The following is an 18,637-nucleotide window of genomic DNA, read 5'->3' as shown; positions in this document are numbered from 1 at the left end:
GATCGGCGGAATCTGTTTCGCAGAGCCCGGCCTTCCTAAGTTGTTGATACTCAGCCTGGAACGCATTGGAGTTGTGGATCCGCCAGAGTTTCTTTACCGGGAGTATGACTCCAAGGGCACTCTTCGGTGCGACCTGATGATCTTCATAGCAAGGAGCACCCGCTATCCTGATGTGGACCCTTGGTTCATCTCCACCACTGGATTCCGTTTCGCGGATACCTATCGAATAGCATTTCTCCGAAGTTGAAGAATTGTAATGGCAGGAATCAAAAACCCAAGAAGAAAGGTCTGGAAGTGGAGATATTTTTTTACCATAACAGTGAACGACGGGAGGGGTGAAACAGGAACTGTAGATTTGCAATCGGATGACGTAAATTTTTTTTGGCCAATCGACAGCCCGAGGAGTGGTGGGTCTTTAACATGTAGAAATTGAGTAATTTTTTTAAATTTGAAATATAACAGCAGTAGGGCAATGTAAATAAATAAATAGAATTTACAAGAACTACAACAGGGAGCCACACACCATATTTCATTTAGCAATGACAGTACGCACACACCAATTTAAAAAAGAAATAGGGCATGCCAATTTAGAAAGAACATTTGATTTCACAAATAAAAGACAGCAATATGGCCGCCGCGGTGAATTAGACCACGCTATCCGTGTCCTGATAGGCGGGATGAGCTACTGTGCATAGCATAGTTGCGTCATATGACAGCATGAGCACGGTTTCACGGCTTAAAATTCGATTGAACACATTTGTGTAGTGCAAGTATCAAGTTTGAAAGGTATGTCCAGGAAAAATCGGGGTTTTTACATTTTTACCATTATAACGAATTGCACTCATCAGATTATCACTATTATGATGCCACCTACATCTATACCATAAGAGAGAAGTTTGACTTACAAATTTACCACATTTGAGGATGTGGCAGCCACGAGACCGGTCCACGCTGGCGCTGAGTCAGCAGACACCGACGCCGTTCGGCCCCGTTACTGCGCGCAAGACATGTGGTACTCAATTGCACTTTGTCAGCATTCACTACCATTATATGATCCCTCGATCAATCAAGATAATCTAACCTTGTACAGAAGTCATCAGAATATGCATGTCGACCATCAGTACGTCCTAGGCTAGAAGTACTCAAAATCCGTGTAAGAGTCGCTGGAGTTCGACTTTGCGGTGTGACCGGGCGGCACTGCCTCGGCCGACGCCGCCGCCTCAGCTGGCTCCTTCTCCTTGCCGGCTCCGTACTGCCGGAAGTCCACCGGCTCCGGCACCGACGGCGGTGTCATGCTCCTCACGAGCGCCCAGTTGACGCCGTCGAAGAAGGGGTGCTGCTTGATCTCAGTGGCGCCCCTGGTGAAGGCGATCCGCTTTTGGGGCTCCTTGACGAGCAGGACGCGTTTGAGGTCCTTGGCGACTGAGCTGGTGGGCGGCCCGCCACCGGCAGCGTCGGAGGGGAACCGGAGCGGCTGCTCGATGACGTTGCAGAGCGTGGCGCGGTTGCCGGCGCCCTTGAAGGGCGTGCAGCCGTGCAGCAGCTCGTAGAGGAAGATGCCGAGCGTCCACCAGTCGACGGCGCTGCCGTGGCCCTCGCCGCGGATGATCTCTGGCGCCAGGTACTCGTGCGTGCCGACGAAGGACATGGACCGCGCGTCCTTCGGCTCCGCGTTGAACTCCACCGCCGGCGGCCCGCCGAGCCCCAGCTCGCTCCGGGACAGCTTCCGGCTGCGCCGCGGCAGGATGCGCGGGAAGAAGGACGACGGCTGGATGCACCCCTGGTTGGCGGTGACCGGTGAGGACCTCGCCGTCCGTGGCGTCCGCCCCGCCCCTGCCGCCGCCTCCGCTCCCGCTGCCGCCGCCGCCGCCGCTCCCCGTGGAATGCACCGACGACGACTTGACCAGCGTCGGGCACACGCTCCAGCGCAGCGAGAGGTCGAAGTCGGAGAGCATGATGTGGCCGTCGTCCCGGACCAGCACGTTCTCCGGCTTGAGGTCCCTGTACACGATCCCCAGCATGTGCAGGTACTCCATGGCGAGCAGCACCTCGGCGACGTAGAACCTGGCGGCGGGCTCGGAGAAGTGCTTGCCGGGCTGCTTCTGGCGGAGCGAGTGGAGGTTGCCGCCGCTGCAGTACTCCATGACAAGGCAGTAGAACTTGTCGGTCTCGAAGTAAGTGTAGAGCGTGGGGAGGAAGGGGTGGTCGAGCAGGCCAGAAGGAGCAGCGCGGCAAGAGGAGGAAGAAGAAGAATGCGGCGGAAGGAAGTGGGAGGAGAGGCGGGGATCGATTCGGCCGGATAGGGTTAGCGGCGGCGGCGTCAACCGGGCCCAGCTTGCAGTAACGGGACCGAACGGCGTCGGTGTCTGCTGACTCAGCACCAGCGTGGACCGGTCTCGTGGCTGCCGCATCCTCAAATGTGGTAAATTTGTAAGTCAAACTTCTCTCTTATGGTATAGATGTAGGTGGCATCATAATAGTGATAATCTGATGAGTGCAATTCATTATAATGGTAAAAATGTAAAAACCCCGGAAAAATCAAATTCAATAATTTTCCATTAACTGGAAAGGGATGAAAAATGTCTTCTACATCATGTACAGGTACAGCACAGGTGAAGTTTTCTGACCAACTGCTTGCATTGAGCTCAAACACTGAAGAAAGAAGTGCATTCAATCGCTGCAGGCAATGACCTATTGGCAGATCCGGGGAATAACGTGTGCAGGCAGCAAGCAGAGGCACAAACAACACACTTGCAAACCAAGGCGCTGGCGCGGCCTCCCGTGCGCTGCGCGTGCAGCAGCAGCAGGATAGGGCAGGCCCGCGGCTGCTGGCGCGGCCTCCCCGCGCGTCCAGCAACAAGATGGGGCGAGCCCCGCGCCCACGCCGTGCAGCTGCTGGGGGCGGCCCCCAAGGGTGCTGGCGCGGCCCCCCAAGGCTGCTGGTGCGGCGGCCTCGCAAGGCTGCTGGTGCGGCGGCGGGCGCTCCCCCGCGCGCGGCCCCCGGCGGGCGCTCCCAGCGGCCGGCGGCGGCTCCCTACGGCGGCGTGCGGCACGGATTGCTAGGGTTAGGGGAGGGCAGCGGCCGGCGGTGGCTTTCCTGTGCGACACGCGAGAGAGAAAGTAGGAGCTAGTAATGGATGTCAGGGGTAAAATGGTCATTTCCATTGATAGGTCCAACCTAACCTATCAAGGCTTTTCTACCGTTAAATCTTAACCGAACATAGACGGAAGGATATAGAAGTAAATAAAACTAAACGTGAGGATATAGAGATGCGAATTCTGTTTTCAGGAATATAGATGTAAGTGATACTTAACATAAGAGTACCTAGGTAAAGGACTCTTAGAACCTGAGAGAAGCTAGATTCTGTCTTTGATACTATCCGAGATGCGTTATCTAGGTTTGGCCCTCCTTTTGTGGAAGTTGGATTCGAACACCATTGGATGAATATCTGATGGTGTCCGTCTTGCAGCTATAAGATTCTATGATTTAATATTTTGTTTTGTTGTTGTTGTTGTCACAAGCTGAAAGAACGACGACCCTATCTGATCTCGTTTGGAGGGCTCTGTTCGAAGCAGCGCATGCTTGGCTATGCAAAACCAAACGGAATCTTTTATGTGAGTCCTGCACAATGTGAATCCTTGTGAGATCTCCAAAACAAGTCCAAGCAACTTCCATGCGGCGGCTTGGTGTCGTGACTTGGCCGGAGGCGGTCCATATTGCATGGGTCATGGGACTCGTCCCACTAACGAGTGGGTTCGAGGGTAGAATTTAGTACGAAACCGTTTTCATGGTAGTCATGCTCAAGGTAATCTAATAACATCTCTAGCAGTCTCTCAATAATTATTTCTCAATAATTAATATTGGGAGATATCCCAATAGCAACTTTAGGATTATTGGGGGAATTGTTTTTGCAGTTTCCCAATAACTTCATTCCAATCCAACTATCTTATTGGGAGAGTCACAACTCTCCCTTTATTTAGGGAGAATTGAGGTGAATTATTGGGTTGTCCCAATAACTATTGGGGAAAATGAAAGATTTAGGGAGACTGCTGGAGCACTATTTTCTTATCAACTCTCCCAATATGATAGTTGGATTGGAGATTGGGGACTGCTGGAGATACTCTAACATCGACCGTCTTTAATTTAGGTGCAGCGATTTTTTTAATTGGGGTCTATGTGTTATAATGATTGTTTTGTATGTTTCATCTTCTCTATCAATACAATGTACTACATATATATGCGGTTAATTTATCACTTCTCTTTAAAAAGAAAAAAAGTTTGTGATGAGCTATTTTGGTAGAGCTCCAACTCATTTTTGATTCTCTATGGAAATTGATTCTCTAACAGAAGTGATTCACTAGCTGAAAAGTGATTCTTTATGATTATCTAAGATTAATTTGTGAAAAACAAGCCCGGCCAGTGTAAGAAGTGAATTCAGAGAAACTTTTTTTTAGCTCCCAGCTTCTTAGTTTGTTTTAGAGAATTACTCTACAAAATTAATATAAAATCACTTCCCTCAGCAAAATTATTTAGCAGAACTTCTTTTATATTCAACGGAGAAGCTGCTCTAGCAGCTCTAAACGAGGCCTATCATCTATACGCTGATCGGCCAATCCTAACAATCTTGCATATGCACACGGCTCTCAGGGACCTGACGTGGAATGCAAGAAACGTTCCCGGGGATGCCTACTTTCTAGTGACGTGTCCCGATCGGACGGGCGATGGTTGCCACAAGCCAGGGCCATCTCTCTCTCTTGGAAAGAAGATGAGAGCCAATTCCCTCGATGCCATTAAAATTTTAGTCAATTCCTTGATTGCTATTGACCCCACATGTCATAGACACAAAAAATTCATTCAATACCATTTAGTGGCATTCAAGGGATTGGCGAAAATTTCAATGGCATTCAATAAATTAACTCAAAAAAGATATCGCCCTCTGGTACAGTCACCGGTTACCGGGGCTGTTTGTTTTCCTTGCGTTACTTGCGCTACAAAAAAAATCTTGTGTGCATGGCGATCAAAAGTCTCATTAGATTCGTCTCGCGAAATAGTGAAGGATTCTGAAGTTACTCCATCCGTTCCAAATTATAAGTCATTCCAAGAATTTTAGAAAGTCAAAATTTTTCAAATTTGACCAAATTTATACAACAAGATAATAACATTTACGATATCAATTAAGTATCATTAGATTCTTTGTTAGTTATATTTTTATAGTATACCTATTAGATGTCATAAATCTTTTTGTTTCTCTCTATAATTTTGGTCAAACTTTGAAATGATTTGACTCTCCAAAATTCTTAGAATGACTTATAATTTGGAACGGAGAGAGTAGTTTTGTAAACCATCTTTATTTAGTACCCTTAATTATTGATCAAAATTTGTGCTACGTGTGCTACTGCCCAAACCAAATTGGACCCGGATCAACCAGCCCCACCGTGAAGGTTACGGCACAGGGAAAGGGAGCCGTTGGGATAAAATCCCCGAAACAGAGGTCCGTTTCTCTCAATGCTGTGTGCGTAGATCGCGCTCTATGCGAGCCAATTGGCGGGTCTTTATCATCAATCACATTCACAACAGAGCCAAAAATCCGTAAACAATGCACAAACCGCCATTATATACTTATATTAACTGCTGGTCTCCTGTGGTAATATGTACTACTCCCTGTGATGCTGCGTACAATCACACTACATACATACGCAGTTCATAACACTGTGCATATGCATCCCATCTGGGAAAGGAAAGTGATCGTGCTAACCTGAAGGTCAGAGCTTCAGCTGACGCATATCTCTCCTGTCACTCCTCGTGTCCTCGTACGGATCTTCCCTCCTCAGCGTAGAGCTTGCTTCCTCGGCTTCCGTGCACCCCGGCCTCTCCGTCAGGAACTGCTCCCAGAACTTGTCGTTCGCCACAACAGGGGGAGCTGCAGCTTCTTCGTGAGGGGGAGCTTGTTGGCTGCCCCCATGTGGCGGCGCCGTCGTGTCCGCTGCAGTGGCTGAGTCGCCTGAAACCTTGGGCTGGGTATCACCCTGGCGTCTGTCGATGCCGTCGTCTTCCTCCATGGTGGCTGTAGTGGTCGCCTCCGCTGGGCCGTCCTCCTCTTCCATAGCGTTCCCATTCGCGTCGGAGGTTTGGCTTCTGTTGACGTCCATCGAGCACGACGCGAGGGTGAGGTTGAGGTGGCACGGCAGGAGCCCGTCGTTGTTCGCGGCTGCGGCGAAGCTCACGCTCTGCCCCTTCGAGGGGCAGATGGATGTCCCGGTGTCAGAGAGCTCCATCATCTGTGGAACCAGCGGGAGGCACTCCACGCCCGGTCTCTCGCAATCTGGATGCTTGCCGTGAGGACTCCCGTTATCTTCGTGCGAGCTTTGGGCACTCAGGGTGACGAGGTTGCTCTCGGTCATCGCCGGACAAAGCCCCAGCTTCAGCTTGTCGGAGAAGTGCTGGTTCAAAACGTTGCCCAATTCTTGCCTGGAGGTGCTGCTGTGGTCATCATAAAAGCTACTGGTAGTTTCAGCGGCCTCGGCGCTGTATTCCAGCCCAGGTAGCCTTCGCTTCTTGTGAAATGCGTCTGCGAAGATCGGGGAGGTCTCTGCCATCTTAGCGAGCTTGCTGACAAACTGAGGGTTCCTGCTAGCCTGCTGCAGGAAGCTGAGCATCTTGACCTGCCGTTGCTCCATGTCGAGCACCCGCTGCTCAAGATATTCAATCTGGCTCACGGCCCCTGACTGCTGCTCATTGAACTTCCAGAGGTCAGCCTGAAGGGCAGCTTTCTCCCGTGAAAGCCGGTCAATCTCATCCTCAAATAACGCACGCTCATTGTCAGGCAGGGCACCAGGTTGATGGCTATGGCTGTGGATGGGCTTTCGCCTATGGATATTCTTCAGCAGGTGCTTCTGTCCCTTGACAAAGTACTCGTTAGCAAATTCCCAGCGCTCCGGGTCAATTTTGCGAAAGCCCTGCAACATCGACACTTCTTAGTGAATTTCCATTAGTGTAGTGGAATCAAACAGTAATATCATTTCATTGGGATGCAACTAAACAACAAAAACTGGATTTTTTTTTCTACACGAATAATATTGTTACAGGTCAACAAGAATCCCACTGCATAAAAGCAAGCACCCCACAATAGCATATTGATGTGATCAAAGTTTTACAAGGATTGCAACAAGCAACCAAAAGAGTTAGATGAAAAATATTAGTAAAGAAACATTTGCTGTCTCACAAGAAGAGAAAAAAATGACAGTTTTCTACAGTAACCTCTACACGTAAGACTACTATTTGCTCAAATCTATAGGGCCCATTCAACAGACCAGCAAATGCAAGTTCAAACAAGGTTTCAAATCCCAACAATAAACACAGGGAACATGGAATCCTGGGAGGATATCTAGAGCAGAAAAGAGCAGCGGAAGTATAGCAATTATTTCTTCTTTTTTTCTTTTGAACCATATTCCCAAGATATTTTTTGCTTCAAGAACAAAAGAAAATGACAGGACACCAGAATTTCACAAAGATTGGACCTGTAACCTGATAGCTGTCAGCAGTTTCCCAGCTCCATCAAGGTCTAGAAATTGCTGAAACCGAACTTAAAATCCCCGATTCCATATAGATATAGCCACTTATTTATAACTGCTAAGAACAAATCTGTCCTTTCACATCCTCAAAGGGATTCATATGAGCCAAAAAAAAAAAACTTGGGCTCATATACCACATAGAGGTGTGAACTACATTCCTAAATCAACAATAGAAATAACAACAAATTAGATGCTCGAACATAGGATTTAAATGCAAATATGCAATTACTAAACTTAACTACAAATTACATTAATCAAAAAAGAAATTCAAAAGTGGAATCATTAAATGAACTTGGTCGAGAAATACTCAACAGATCATGGATTTTCCTTGGATTTCAGATCACCAACATCAAGCTTGATCCATTCCAGGAGACCACAGGAGCTGAAGTCTGAATCTAAAGTTCTAAACACCTAACTATTTCAGCTGCATTCACAAACTAGGTAATTTTTATGTTTTTAATATCTCAGATTACTCATGCCACAAGGCTCCCTCATTCATCTCAAATAATGAGCACAGCAATCAGCACCAGAACTAAGTCTAATTCAGATATTACAAAAGATGATCTGCTTTTCATCTGAAAAAACAGAATGATTATCCGCAAATACAGGTGAATGTCAAATCAAGTCGCATAGTCATTGTCAATGGGCTAGAGGAACCAGTAGCCCTATTTCTAGGGAGGGCTAGAGGACCAATTAAGCTATACTGGTTCCTCTACATTTGGGCTGTCGGTTAAGATCCATGCAATGAGTAGTATCCACTAAACCTCAAATGGGGCAGAGGAACCAGTGGCCCTATCTCTACATAAGAGGGAGGAAGGGTTTACTATCCACACTTACACATAAAGATAAGATTTCACTACTCAAACCAATCTTATCAGCAATACCTACACCCAGAAAGAAATTTTCAGTTTGCTGAATGTTTATTTAGTAATTCTGGAAGGTATGACATAGTGCATTTTCATTATGAATGAGAACGTATTAGGCCTAAGTTTGACCTTGACCTTTCCAATTGCTTGCACAAACAAAATTACTATTTAGACGGTGTAATAAAAAAATGGGGCTTTGGCGTTCTTGCCCCTATTTCGAAGTGAAATGATGATTTTACCCTTATTTTTTGAACTTTGCGAATTTACCCCTACTTTTTGAAAACGAAGATAGAGTTTGCCCCTATTCCGTGAAAGACAGGTAACAGTGTTAAAGTTGATTTGAAAAGACCAATTTGCCCTTACTATTATTTCAATTTGGTGATTTACCTTTGTTTTGAATAGAACAACATTTTGACAGCTCTGAAATGACCTTTCTTTAGCAAATTCAAACCAATTTTTTGTTCAATTTGTTTAACATGGGCATGTTTGCACCGGGACACTTCCAATTTGTTCAATACAAGCTTTTTCTTTGATCAGTTACTTGGCTATCACAGTAACATCTTATTGATTAGTACTCCTTAGCACACCATCAATGTCGATGGCGCATCTAGGGCGTGATTGGTTTGTGTATGATCGTAGCCTGGCTCGCATCTTGCATGCAGGCCCGTGTTGGCCAGGTCCGCTAGATACAGCAGCCTTTTGTTTGCTTGCCTGTGCCGAGGCAGCCAGGCCAGGTGCAGAGTATGATTGGTTGCCCGTGTCTAGCCATCAGCTGATCCAATTTCCCTCACTGAACACTTGGCCCGGCGCGCTTCCCTGCACCGCGTGAGCCAGGCTCTGGCCTCCTTTTTGCACCCACGCAGCCTGGCTCCGGCATCAACACAAGCAACCAATCAGACCTTTCCTGCATCCACGGAGCCTGGCCACGGGATATGCAAGCAACCAATCAGGCCCCTAGCGCCCTGCCTACTACCGCCCAGCTGCTGCCTGCTGCCTTGCTGCCGCCACTCAACCCTGCTGCCGCCGCTCCGCCTGCTACTGCCTGCCGCCTTGCTGCCGCTGCTCAACCCTGCTGCTGCCGCTCCGCCTGCTACTGCCTGCTGCTGCCGCCCTGCCGTGTGCTTGCTTCAGCGTCCACACGCGCGCGCGCCGGCCTGGCGCAGCGCTCACGCCCGCGAGGAAGGGCCTCACGCTCGCGCCGGCCTGTGCCTCCCTTGTCGCGCGCCGGCCTGGCTTTGCCCCTGCTCGCTCTCGCGCAGATCCGGCGCCTTTGTCTCCTAGGGTTAGGAAGAGGATCCAAGATTCCAAAACTAAATCTGTGGAATGGGAAGGGAGACAAGATAGAGTTAAGGGTATGAACGTCTTTTAGTGCCCTCAATTTTTCTCTAATTTATTTTAATTGTTTTACTGGACATATACCTAACGGTGTGAAAAGGAGGGGCAAACGGAGCCTTCGTTTCCATAAAGTAGGGGTAAAATCGCACAAATCAAAAAATGAGGGTAAAATCACCATTAGAGATTGAGACATGGGCAAGAACACCAAATTCCCTAAAAAAATTCACTACCATAGAAAGTTTGGAGTATTTTGGAAAACAAATGCTCTTGTTATTGTTGAAACTTGAAAGGTGAATATTGAGGCTACAAATCAAGCTTTTTTTTTCTCGAATGCGCAGGAGAGCTGCGCATCAATATATCAAGAAGAAAGAAAAAGGGGGGAAAGAGCCCCAAAACAAAAATGTTACAGGGATAAAGGATCTGTAACACACCCTAGGAAGAACACACTCTCTTAGACACACTAGACACTTAAAGAACCAGACCACCTGCACAGGGCAATTAGGAGGTGGGAGCTAGGGCAAGGAGATAAGAAACTCCTCGAGCCCCAGCTACAGACCACAGTTGGACCTCTTCTCTAAAGGCTACCATGACCCGGGATAAATTAGGAGTTCTTCCATCAAACACACAGTAATTCCTGTGCTTCCACACTAACCAAGATCCTAGAATAATGATGGAATTGATTCCCTTTTGAACCTGACCCGAGAACCTGCTGCTAGTTCCCCCCACCAATGAATAAAGCAGTGATCATCCAACTGTGGCGCCAAGGTTTGCAGCCCAAACTGCTGCAAGGTGTGGACCCAGAACTGTCTTACAGATTGCTAGAGAACACCATTTACTGCATTGTGGACACTGGAATCCACATCTACCGATCCTAAGTAGTACATAAAAATTAAAAGAGCTCTTTTATACTAGTCCCAATTCCACTAATTCCGAACTAGTATTGAAAATTGTTGGTGTATATTGAGCTCATGTATAGAGGCCCATCTAGAGGCCCATGTATAGGAACTATATATCCCACCCTTCTAGGGTTTGGAGGAATACAAGGCAATTATTCTCTCCAATATGGTATCAGTAGCCTAGGGTTAGGGATCCCTCCTCTCTCCTCCCCTATTTTACACGGATACCGGTACGGGTATCGGATACGATACGTATCGGATGCGCGGATACGCACTTTCCCAAAAAACACCAATACGGGGATACAGCTAGAATAATTAATAATTATATATAAATATCATGCTGAAACCAACAGTTGTGTTGGTACTAGCAATGACACATCTTTAGGCTGTTCACAGCAAAAGAAAGAAGAAGGGGGGCTTCAGTTCACAGCAAAACATGGAGAGGGGTGGCTGTTCAGGGAATAACTTACTTGTTTTGAAGGGAGGGCCTCGCCGGCGACCGATTTTTGCCGGGGAAGGAGCTCGCTGGCGGCCGGCGGCCACCGGATCTAGAGGGCGACAAGAGGTCGGGCGTGAGGGAGGAACGGGAGCACGAGGACTCAAGGATTGTGGCGGCTGCTATTCAGTCACGGAGGGGGTAGCAGTAGTCTAAAATCTAGTCTGGGTGGGCTAATTGGGCTGACTAGTGCTTTGGGCCGTATCTAATCTGTCCCAAACGTGTCGGATACACGTATCCAACACAAAACGTATCTGCATTTTCAGGATACGCCTGGAAACGTATCCGAGGCGTATCCGGGGCATATCCGTATCCGAAACATATAGGATACGGATACGCCACCCCCTAGGAGTATCCGCGTAACAGAGCTCCTCCCTCCCCACCTCCCAGCCGCCGCCGCCGGCAGGCATGGTCGGCCGCCGGCGCCCCCTGCTCTTTCCTTCTTCCCTCCCCTCCCCTCCTCCTCTGCCGCCGCCGCCGGATCCGCCTGGTCCTCTGCAGCTGGCGCGGAGCTGGCCGTCGGGGCCCCTGCTGCCGCCGCATGGTCCTTTCCGGGCGCGCGCACCCCAGCTTGGTCCTCCTCTGCAGCTGCCGCCGGTACCCCTGCTGCCGTCGCCTCGTCCTCTCCGGGGGCGCACACTCCTACTGCCGCCCTGGTCCTCCTCGGACCAGCCCCGGAGGGCCCAGCGGGCGCCGCTGCTGCAGATCCGCCGCCGGGTCCCCTGCAGCGAGCGCCGCTCCTGCCTGTGCAGGATCCCCTGCAGGGGCTGCCACTTCCGCCCGTACAGGGCCTCCTGCAGGGGGCGCCGCCCGCGCAGGTGCCGCCCGGGCCCCGGCAGGTGCAGCCCGGACTGGCGCCCGAAGCCGCCGCTGCTGCAGCCGCCCACCGCGCCGCCGCCGTCGATCCGGCCGTCCTGCGGGCCGCGGCACAGCTGCTGCAGGCCGCGGGCGCCGATCCGGCCGCCATGCAGGCTGCGCTGCCGCTACTACAGGATCCCGCCGCCGCCGCTAAGTCCCACCACGCCGATGTCGCCGCAGGCAAGCAGCCCGCCGCCGACACCGCGCCTGATGCCGCGTAAACCGGGCTCGGGACGTCGCCCACGGATGCGCCACTCTCCGCAGCCGCCCTGCGCGGGCAACAGGCCGACGCCACTCTCGCCACGGCCCTCCTCGCCGCCAAGTCGGAGGCTTCGGCGGCCCAGGAGCGGCTCCGCGTGGCTGCTCTTGCCTGGGAGCGCGAGCGCGCCGCGGCCGACGCCTCCGCTCTCCGGGTCACCGAGGCGGAGCGCTTCCTCCGCGTCTCCTCCGGCCAGCCCGTCGTCCCCGAGCCCGGCGCCTCCTCCTCCCGTCAGGCCCCGCCAGCTAGATCTGGAGCCCGGTACGACCCGACCGACCCCATGGTCGCCCAGCTCCACCTCCAGGCCGCCGGCGTCCAGAACATCAGGGCCTGGTCACCGTCTTCCTCGACCCGACGTCCTCCTCCTACAGACGCTTGCGGGACCAGGTCTTGCTCGCCCTCCGCCGCTACGCCCTCGACGACCACATCCTCCTCGACACGCGTGGCTGCGCCTCGACAGCGTCGCCATGTCCTAGATCTTCGGGTCCATCTCCCTAGATCTTCAGGACCTCGTCAGGACCCACGGCGGCACCGCGCGGTAGGCCTGGGTGGCGCTCGAGGGGCAGTTCCTCGGCAACGCCGAGTACCGCGCCCTCCAGCTCGACGCCACCTTCCGCACCTTCGTGCAGGGGGACCTCTCCGTTGGGGAGTACTGCCAGCGGATGAAGGGCATGGCCGATGCTCTTCACGACCTCGGGGATCCGGTGTCCGATCGGGTCTTGGTGCTCAATGTCCTGCGAGGCCTGAGCAGCACCTATGACCACCTGAAGAGCTGGATCGCCCACCAGAGGCCCTTCCCTTCCTTCCTGCAGGTCCGGGACGACCTCGCTCTCGAGGAGATCACCAGGGGTCTCACGCCCGGATCGCCCTCGTCCACCTCCACCGCGCTTGTCGCTGCTCCACCGGCTTCCTCCGCCGCCCCTGCCACCTCTCCTTGGTGCTGCTCCCGCCGGGCAGACCGGTGGGGGGGGGGGGGCGTGGACGTTGTCCTCGGGGGGGGGGGGAGGGGGGACGTGGTGGCATTGGCGGCCCTGCTTTTGGGGGTACCGGTACCGGTGGGGGCCGTCGGGCGCGCCGGCTCTGGCTCCCGCTTCTGCCCCTGCACCTGGAGGTACGCCCTGGCCATTCTTCAGCAACCCATGGTCATGACGCATCTCGATGTGGCCGTTCCAGGATCCGGGAGGGGGGCCTCGTCCTCAGCTCCAGCCGGCGGCCATGTTCACCAGTGCTGCTCCCCTCTCCGCGCTGTACTAGACCCCGCCCGCTTAGCCCAGCCAGCAGCCGACCTGGCCTGGGGGGTGGGACCAGGCCGCACTGGCACAGTCCTTCAGCACCATAGGACTGACGCCGCCGGTCAGCACCGAGTGGATCGCTGACACGGGTGTCTCCTTCCACACCACTCCTGATGTCGGTATCCTTTCTTCTGTCCGACCCCCACACCTCTTGTTCTTCTTCTATCAAGGTTGGTGATGGGTCTTGCCTTCCTGTCACCGCCGTGGGTTCTGCTCCTCGTCTTCCTAATGTTCTTGTTGCTCCTCAAATGGTTCACAACCTTCTTTCCATTCGCCAGTTTACTGCTGACAACTCATGTTCTATCGAATTTAACTCTTCTGGTCTTACTGTGAAGGATTTGGCTTCTCGGCGTCCGCTCCTCAGATGTGACAGCCCAGGGCCCCTTTACACTCTTCGGCTTCCTGCTTCCGCTGCCTCGTCTTCGACTTCTTCTTCGTCTACTGGTTTTGCCGTGACGCCTTCTTCCACCACCTGGCACCGCCGGCTTGGTCACCCCGGTCGCGACGTTTTGGCTCAGCTCAGTCGTAGTACCGATGTTTCATGTACTAGGGCTACTGCTGAGCACCTCTGTCATGCGTGCCAGTTAGGTCGTCATGTTAGACTTCCGTTTTCTTCTTCTTCGCATGCTGCGCATGCTTTTGATCTTATTCACTGTGACCTGTGGACATCTCCTGTACTCAACATGTCAGGCTATAAATATTATCTGGTCATTGTTGATGATTTTTCTCATTACTCTTGGACTTTCCCTTTGTGTGCTAAGTCTGAGACCTTCCCCACTCTCCTCCACTTCTTTTCCTGGGTGTCCACTCAGTTCGGCCTCACCGTTAACGCCGTCCAGTGTGACAACGGGCGGGAGTTCGATAACTCCACATCCCGTTCCTTATTCCTCTCTCGGGGTGTTCAGCTGCGTATGTCTTGTCCGTATACCTCTCCTCAGAACGGCAAGGCCGAGCGGATGATTCGCACGACGAACGACGTCGTGCGCACCCTTCTGATCCAGGCCTCTCTGCCCCCGCGCTTCTGGGCTGAGAGCCTCCACACCGCCACCTACCTGCTCAACCGCCTTCCGTCCACTGCTTCTTCTGCTCCCACTCCACACCACGCTCTCTTCGGTACCCCTCCTCGCTCCGACCACCTTCGGGTCTTCGGGTGTTCGTGTTACACTAACACCTCTGCCACCGCTTCTCACAAGCTGGCGCCCCGCTCGACTCGTTGTGTGTTCCTCGATTACTCCCCTGACCACAAGGAGTACCGATGCTTTGACCTCACCTCTCGCCGCGTCCTGATCTCCCGACACATCGTCTTTGATGAGTCGGATTTCCCCTACTCCACCTCCTCCACACCTTCTCCTGACCCCGAGCTGGAGTCTCTGTTTCCGACTGACCCGGTGGTTCAGCCACTGTTACCTGTCTGTCCTTTTCCTGCAGGTTTTCTAGGCACACCGGCACCGCTTCCGGTGATCCCTGCTGTGCCGAGTGCGGCCCTGGTGCCCGCAGTCGCGCCACGCGCGGCCCCCGGACCTCCGGTCGTGCCGCGCGCGGACCCGGTGTCTCCCGCTGCGCCACGCGCGGCCCCGGTGCCTTCCCATGCACCAGCACGGTACGCTCAGCCGGTGCAAGTGTACCGGCGTCGCTCGACGCCAACCCCAGCGCCGCAGCGGTACGCTGAGCCGGTGCAGGTGTACCGGCATCGTTCGGCGTCGACACCGGCGCCGCCTCCTGCTCCGGAGGCTCCTGCGACGCCGACACCAGAGCCGTCGCCGCCGCTGCCTCCTCCGACTCCCTCTCGAGCCGAGCCGGAGGTGTACCACCCGCCAGTCATCCATCGGGATCCTCGGCATATCCATTTCATGGTGACTCGGCGGATGGCATCTCAGGCCGCGACACTCTCCCCACCGAGGGAGAGCCGCGGGTCTCTCCGGTACCCTCCTCTGTTCGCGACGTCTTGGCGGATCCTCACTGGTGTTGCGCGATGGAAGAGGAGTACGCGGCTCTTCTTGCTAACCAGACGTGGGACCTCGTGCCACGTCCGTTTGGTGGCAATGTGGTGACAGGCAAGTGGATCTGGACGCATAAGCGTCGGGCTGATGGCACACTGGAGCGCTACAAGGCTCGCTGGATTCTCCGGGGGTTCACTCAGCGGCCTGGCGTGGACTATGATGAGACCTTCAGTCCAGTGGTGAAGCCCGCTACTGTGCGCACGGTCCTCTCGCTTGCGTTTTCGCACTCTTGGCCTGTGCACCAGCTGGACGTGAAGAATACATTTCTTCACGGCACTCTGTCAGAGACTGTCTACTGCTCTCAGCCAGCGGAATTTGTGGACTCGAGTCGTCCGGATATGGTCTGCCGCTCAACAAGTCTCTCTATGGTCTGAAGCAGGCTCCTCGGGCTTGGTACTCTCGGTTCGCCACGTTATTGCTGACATTGGGGTTCACCGAGGTCAAGTCTGATACGTCTCTCTTCATCTACCGCCGTGGGGATGAGACTGCTTATCTGCTGCTCTATGTCGATGACATTGTGCTCACAGCCTCCAGTCAGCAGTGCTTCAGAGTGTCATCTCCTCTCTGCAGCAGGAGTTTGCTATGAAGGATCTCGGTCAGCTCCACCACTTCTTGGGCGTCACTGTGGAGCCTCGCCCGTCTGGTCTTCTCCTTCACCAGCGGCAGTACGCACTTGATATTCTGGAGCGGGCTGGGATGACTGATTGCAAGCCCTGCTCCACTCCTGTCGACACTCAGGCGAAGCTTTCTGCGATCTGGGTGATCCGGTGGCTGATCCTACTGCTTACCGGAGTCTGGCCGGCGCTTTGCAGTACCTCACCTTCACCAGACCGGATCTCACGTACACTGTTCAGCAGTTCTGTCTCCATATGCATGATCCCCGGGGGTCACACCTTACTGCGTGAAGCGTCTCCTCCGTTACGTCCGTGGCACTGTGGACCTCAGCCTGGTGCTTCACCGCTCGTCCTCTGCTGAGCTGGTTGTCTACACCGACGCTGACTGGGCTGGCTGTCCGGACACTCGCCTCTCCACTTCCGGCTACGCCGTCTTCCTGGGCAGCAACCTGGTCTCCTGGTCGTGCAAGCGGCAGCCGGTTGTCTCCCTCTCCAGTGCTGAGGCGGAGTACCGTGCTGTCGCTAACGACGTGGCGGAGGCGTCCTTGCTTCGACAGCTCTTGGCGGAGCTCCACAGCCTGCTCGCCAAGAGCACGCTCGTCTACTGCGACAACGTCAGCACCGTGTATCTCTCCACCAACCCCGTCCAGCACCAACGGACGAAGCACGTGGAGATCGACCTGCACTTCGTGCGCGACAGAGTCGCCGTCGGCGATGTTCGGGTACTCCATGTCCCGACCACCTCCCAGTTTGCTGACATCTTCACCAAGGGACTGCTCTCCTCGACCTTCTCGGAGTTTCGCTCTAGCCTCAACGTAGCCGGTGGCTAGTTGTGGCTGTGGGGGGTATTTGCCCTTTGTACTTTCTTCTTGTCCAGTCTTAAACACCGCTGCGTCGGTAGTTCAGACTGCGGGGTGGTTTTAGCTTTCTTGTTGTCCAGTCTTGAACACCGCTGCGCCGGTAGTTCAGACTGCGGAGGGTGTTGGTGTATATTGAGCCCATGTATAGAGGCCCATCTAGAGGCCCATGTATAAGAACTATATATCCCACCCTTCTAGGGTTTGGAGGAATACAAGGCAGTTATTCTCTCTAATAAAAATGTAAGCCTAGAATAAATATCAGCAACGCCAAATTAGAGTTCAACCAAAACAATTAGGATAGACCATGACACTAGACCACTAGTTCCTTGCCAATGCAACCATGAGAATTGTAAGTCAGTCAATTATGCTTCCTTAATGCGATGGGCTCTAATTCTTAGCCTCAAGCTCCATTGGAACAGCAGCACACGGCGACACAAACCATAATGAAGTTTGGACTTCGGAGAACATGTTGACTCCCATCGTGACTTAATTTCAGTTTCACCCCAATTATTTTGGCACAATTCGAAGTTTCCAACCAATCAATCTACAAGAAAACAGAAACCAACATACGACAGATTCTAACAATTCGCCAAAACAGCACAAACATCTCGGCACCTAGGATCAGAAGTACCCTGAGCACAAATCTGGACGCCAAATTTCCCAAACGAAACCGCGCGAAAGCCATGTTAACTCCACCTAGGCCATCCCCCGCACCTGCGCAACCTTAACGCCCAAATTCCCACCACCCCAACCGCAGCAACGCACAATATCCCCAACCCGAGCAACGCGACGATATTCAAGTGCAGAGCAGGGCAGGACAGGGAGGAAAAGGAAAGGTGGGGTGATCGTTACGCACGTAGGTGTTGAGCTGGCGGATGAAGCTGGAGAAGTTGCTGTGCTTGAAGTAGGTGGGCAGCATACGGGCCGCGAACTCGGGCGGGTTCCAGACCACGAAGCTCCCGTCAGAGGCGTCGCTCCACGACACCACCGCGTCGCTGGACGGGTCGTCCACCATCTCGTACGTCTTCAGCAGGAACGGCGCCGGTCCACCACCGCCGCCGGACCCGCGGGCGCCGGCGACCTCCATGGCACAACGATGCGGCAGCGCGTGGTGGTGCGGTTGCGCGGCGAGAGGGAGGGGAGTTTGGTGGGGGGAGCGGTGAAGTCCCTTGGTCGTTGCGGGTTGGAACGGGGTTTTTTTTTCTGCGAGGGGTTGGAATGGGTTTTGGTATAGTTTAATTTCTCACAAATCTTTCTCGTTCTTTTTTTCACATTCTTTGTTCGTTTAGGATGCAAATTTGCGCTAAGCTGTTTTTTCAAAAAAAAAATTGCGCTAAGCTTCTAGAAGGCCCCTAGTGAAGTCAAAGGCCGTGATAGTCAGCACTACAATTGGACTTTGGGTCCGCGATGTAAAATTCTGCGCGAGCCAACCAATATAAGAGTAATTTTCGAATTCAATCCAATTCGAATTCAAATATTCCGGATATAAGGATGAGTTTTTAATATCCACATGGATATGAATAGTCTGAACTGTACTGCATGTATAGTTGGTCATTCATGCCGCCCGGCACGACACGGCCCGGACCCGA

At 52.8% G+C, this 18,637-nt stretch overlaps 1 protein-coding gene and 1 pseudogene across 1 annotated transcript; both read right to left on the bottom strand.

Annotated features, from left to right (window-relative positions):
• Positions 1–1,132: 1,132 nt before the first annotated feature.
• LOC120653504 lies at positions 1,133–2,411 on the bottom strand (annotated as a pseudogene).
• A 3,180-nt stretch (positions 2,412–5,591) lies between these two features.
• Positions 5,592–18,247, bottom strand: LOC120655774 (heat stress transcription factor A-5-like). Its single transcript, XM_039933742.1, has 2 exons — positions 17,905–18,247; positions 5,592–6,957 (listed from the first exon to the last, which is right to left on the bottom strand). The coding sequence occupies exons 1-2, from the start codon at positions 18,133–18,135 to the stop codon at positions 5,764–5,766; spliced, it is 1,425 nt and encodes a 474-aa protein (XP_039789676.1). The 5' UTR covers positions 18,136–18,247; the 3' UTR covers positions 5,592–5,763.
• Positions 18,248–18,637: the final 390 nt, after the last annotated feature.

This window comes from Panicum virgatum, chromosome 1N (genome assembly GCF_016808335.1).
Source record: "Panicum virgatum strain AP13 chromosome 1N, P.virgatum_v5, whole genome shotgun sequence".
Lineage (NCBI taxonomy): Eukaryota > Viridiplantae > Streptophyta > Magnoliopsida > Poales > Poaceae > Panicum > Panicum virgatum.
Note: the sequence above shows the minus strand (reverse complement) of the source record. Positions and strands in the feature narration are given on the sequence as shown.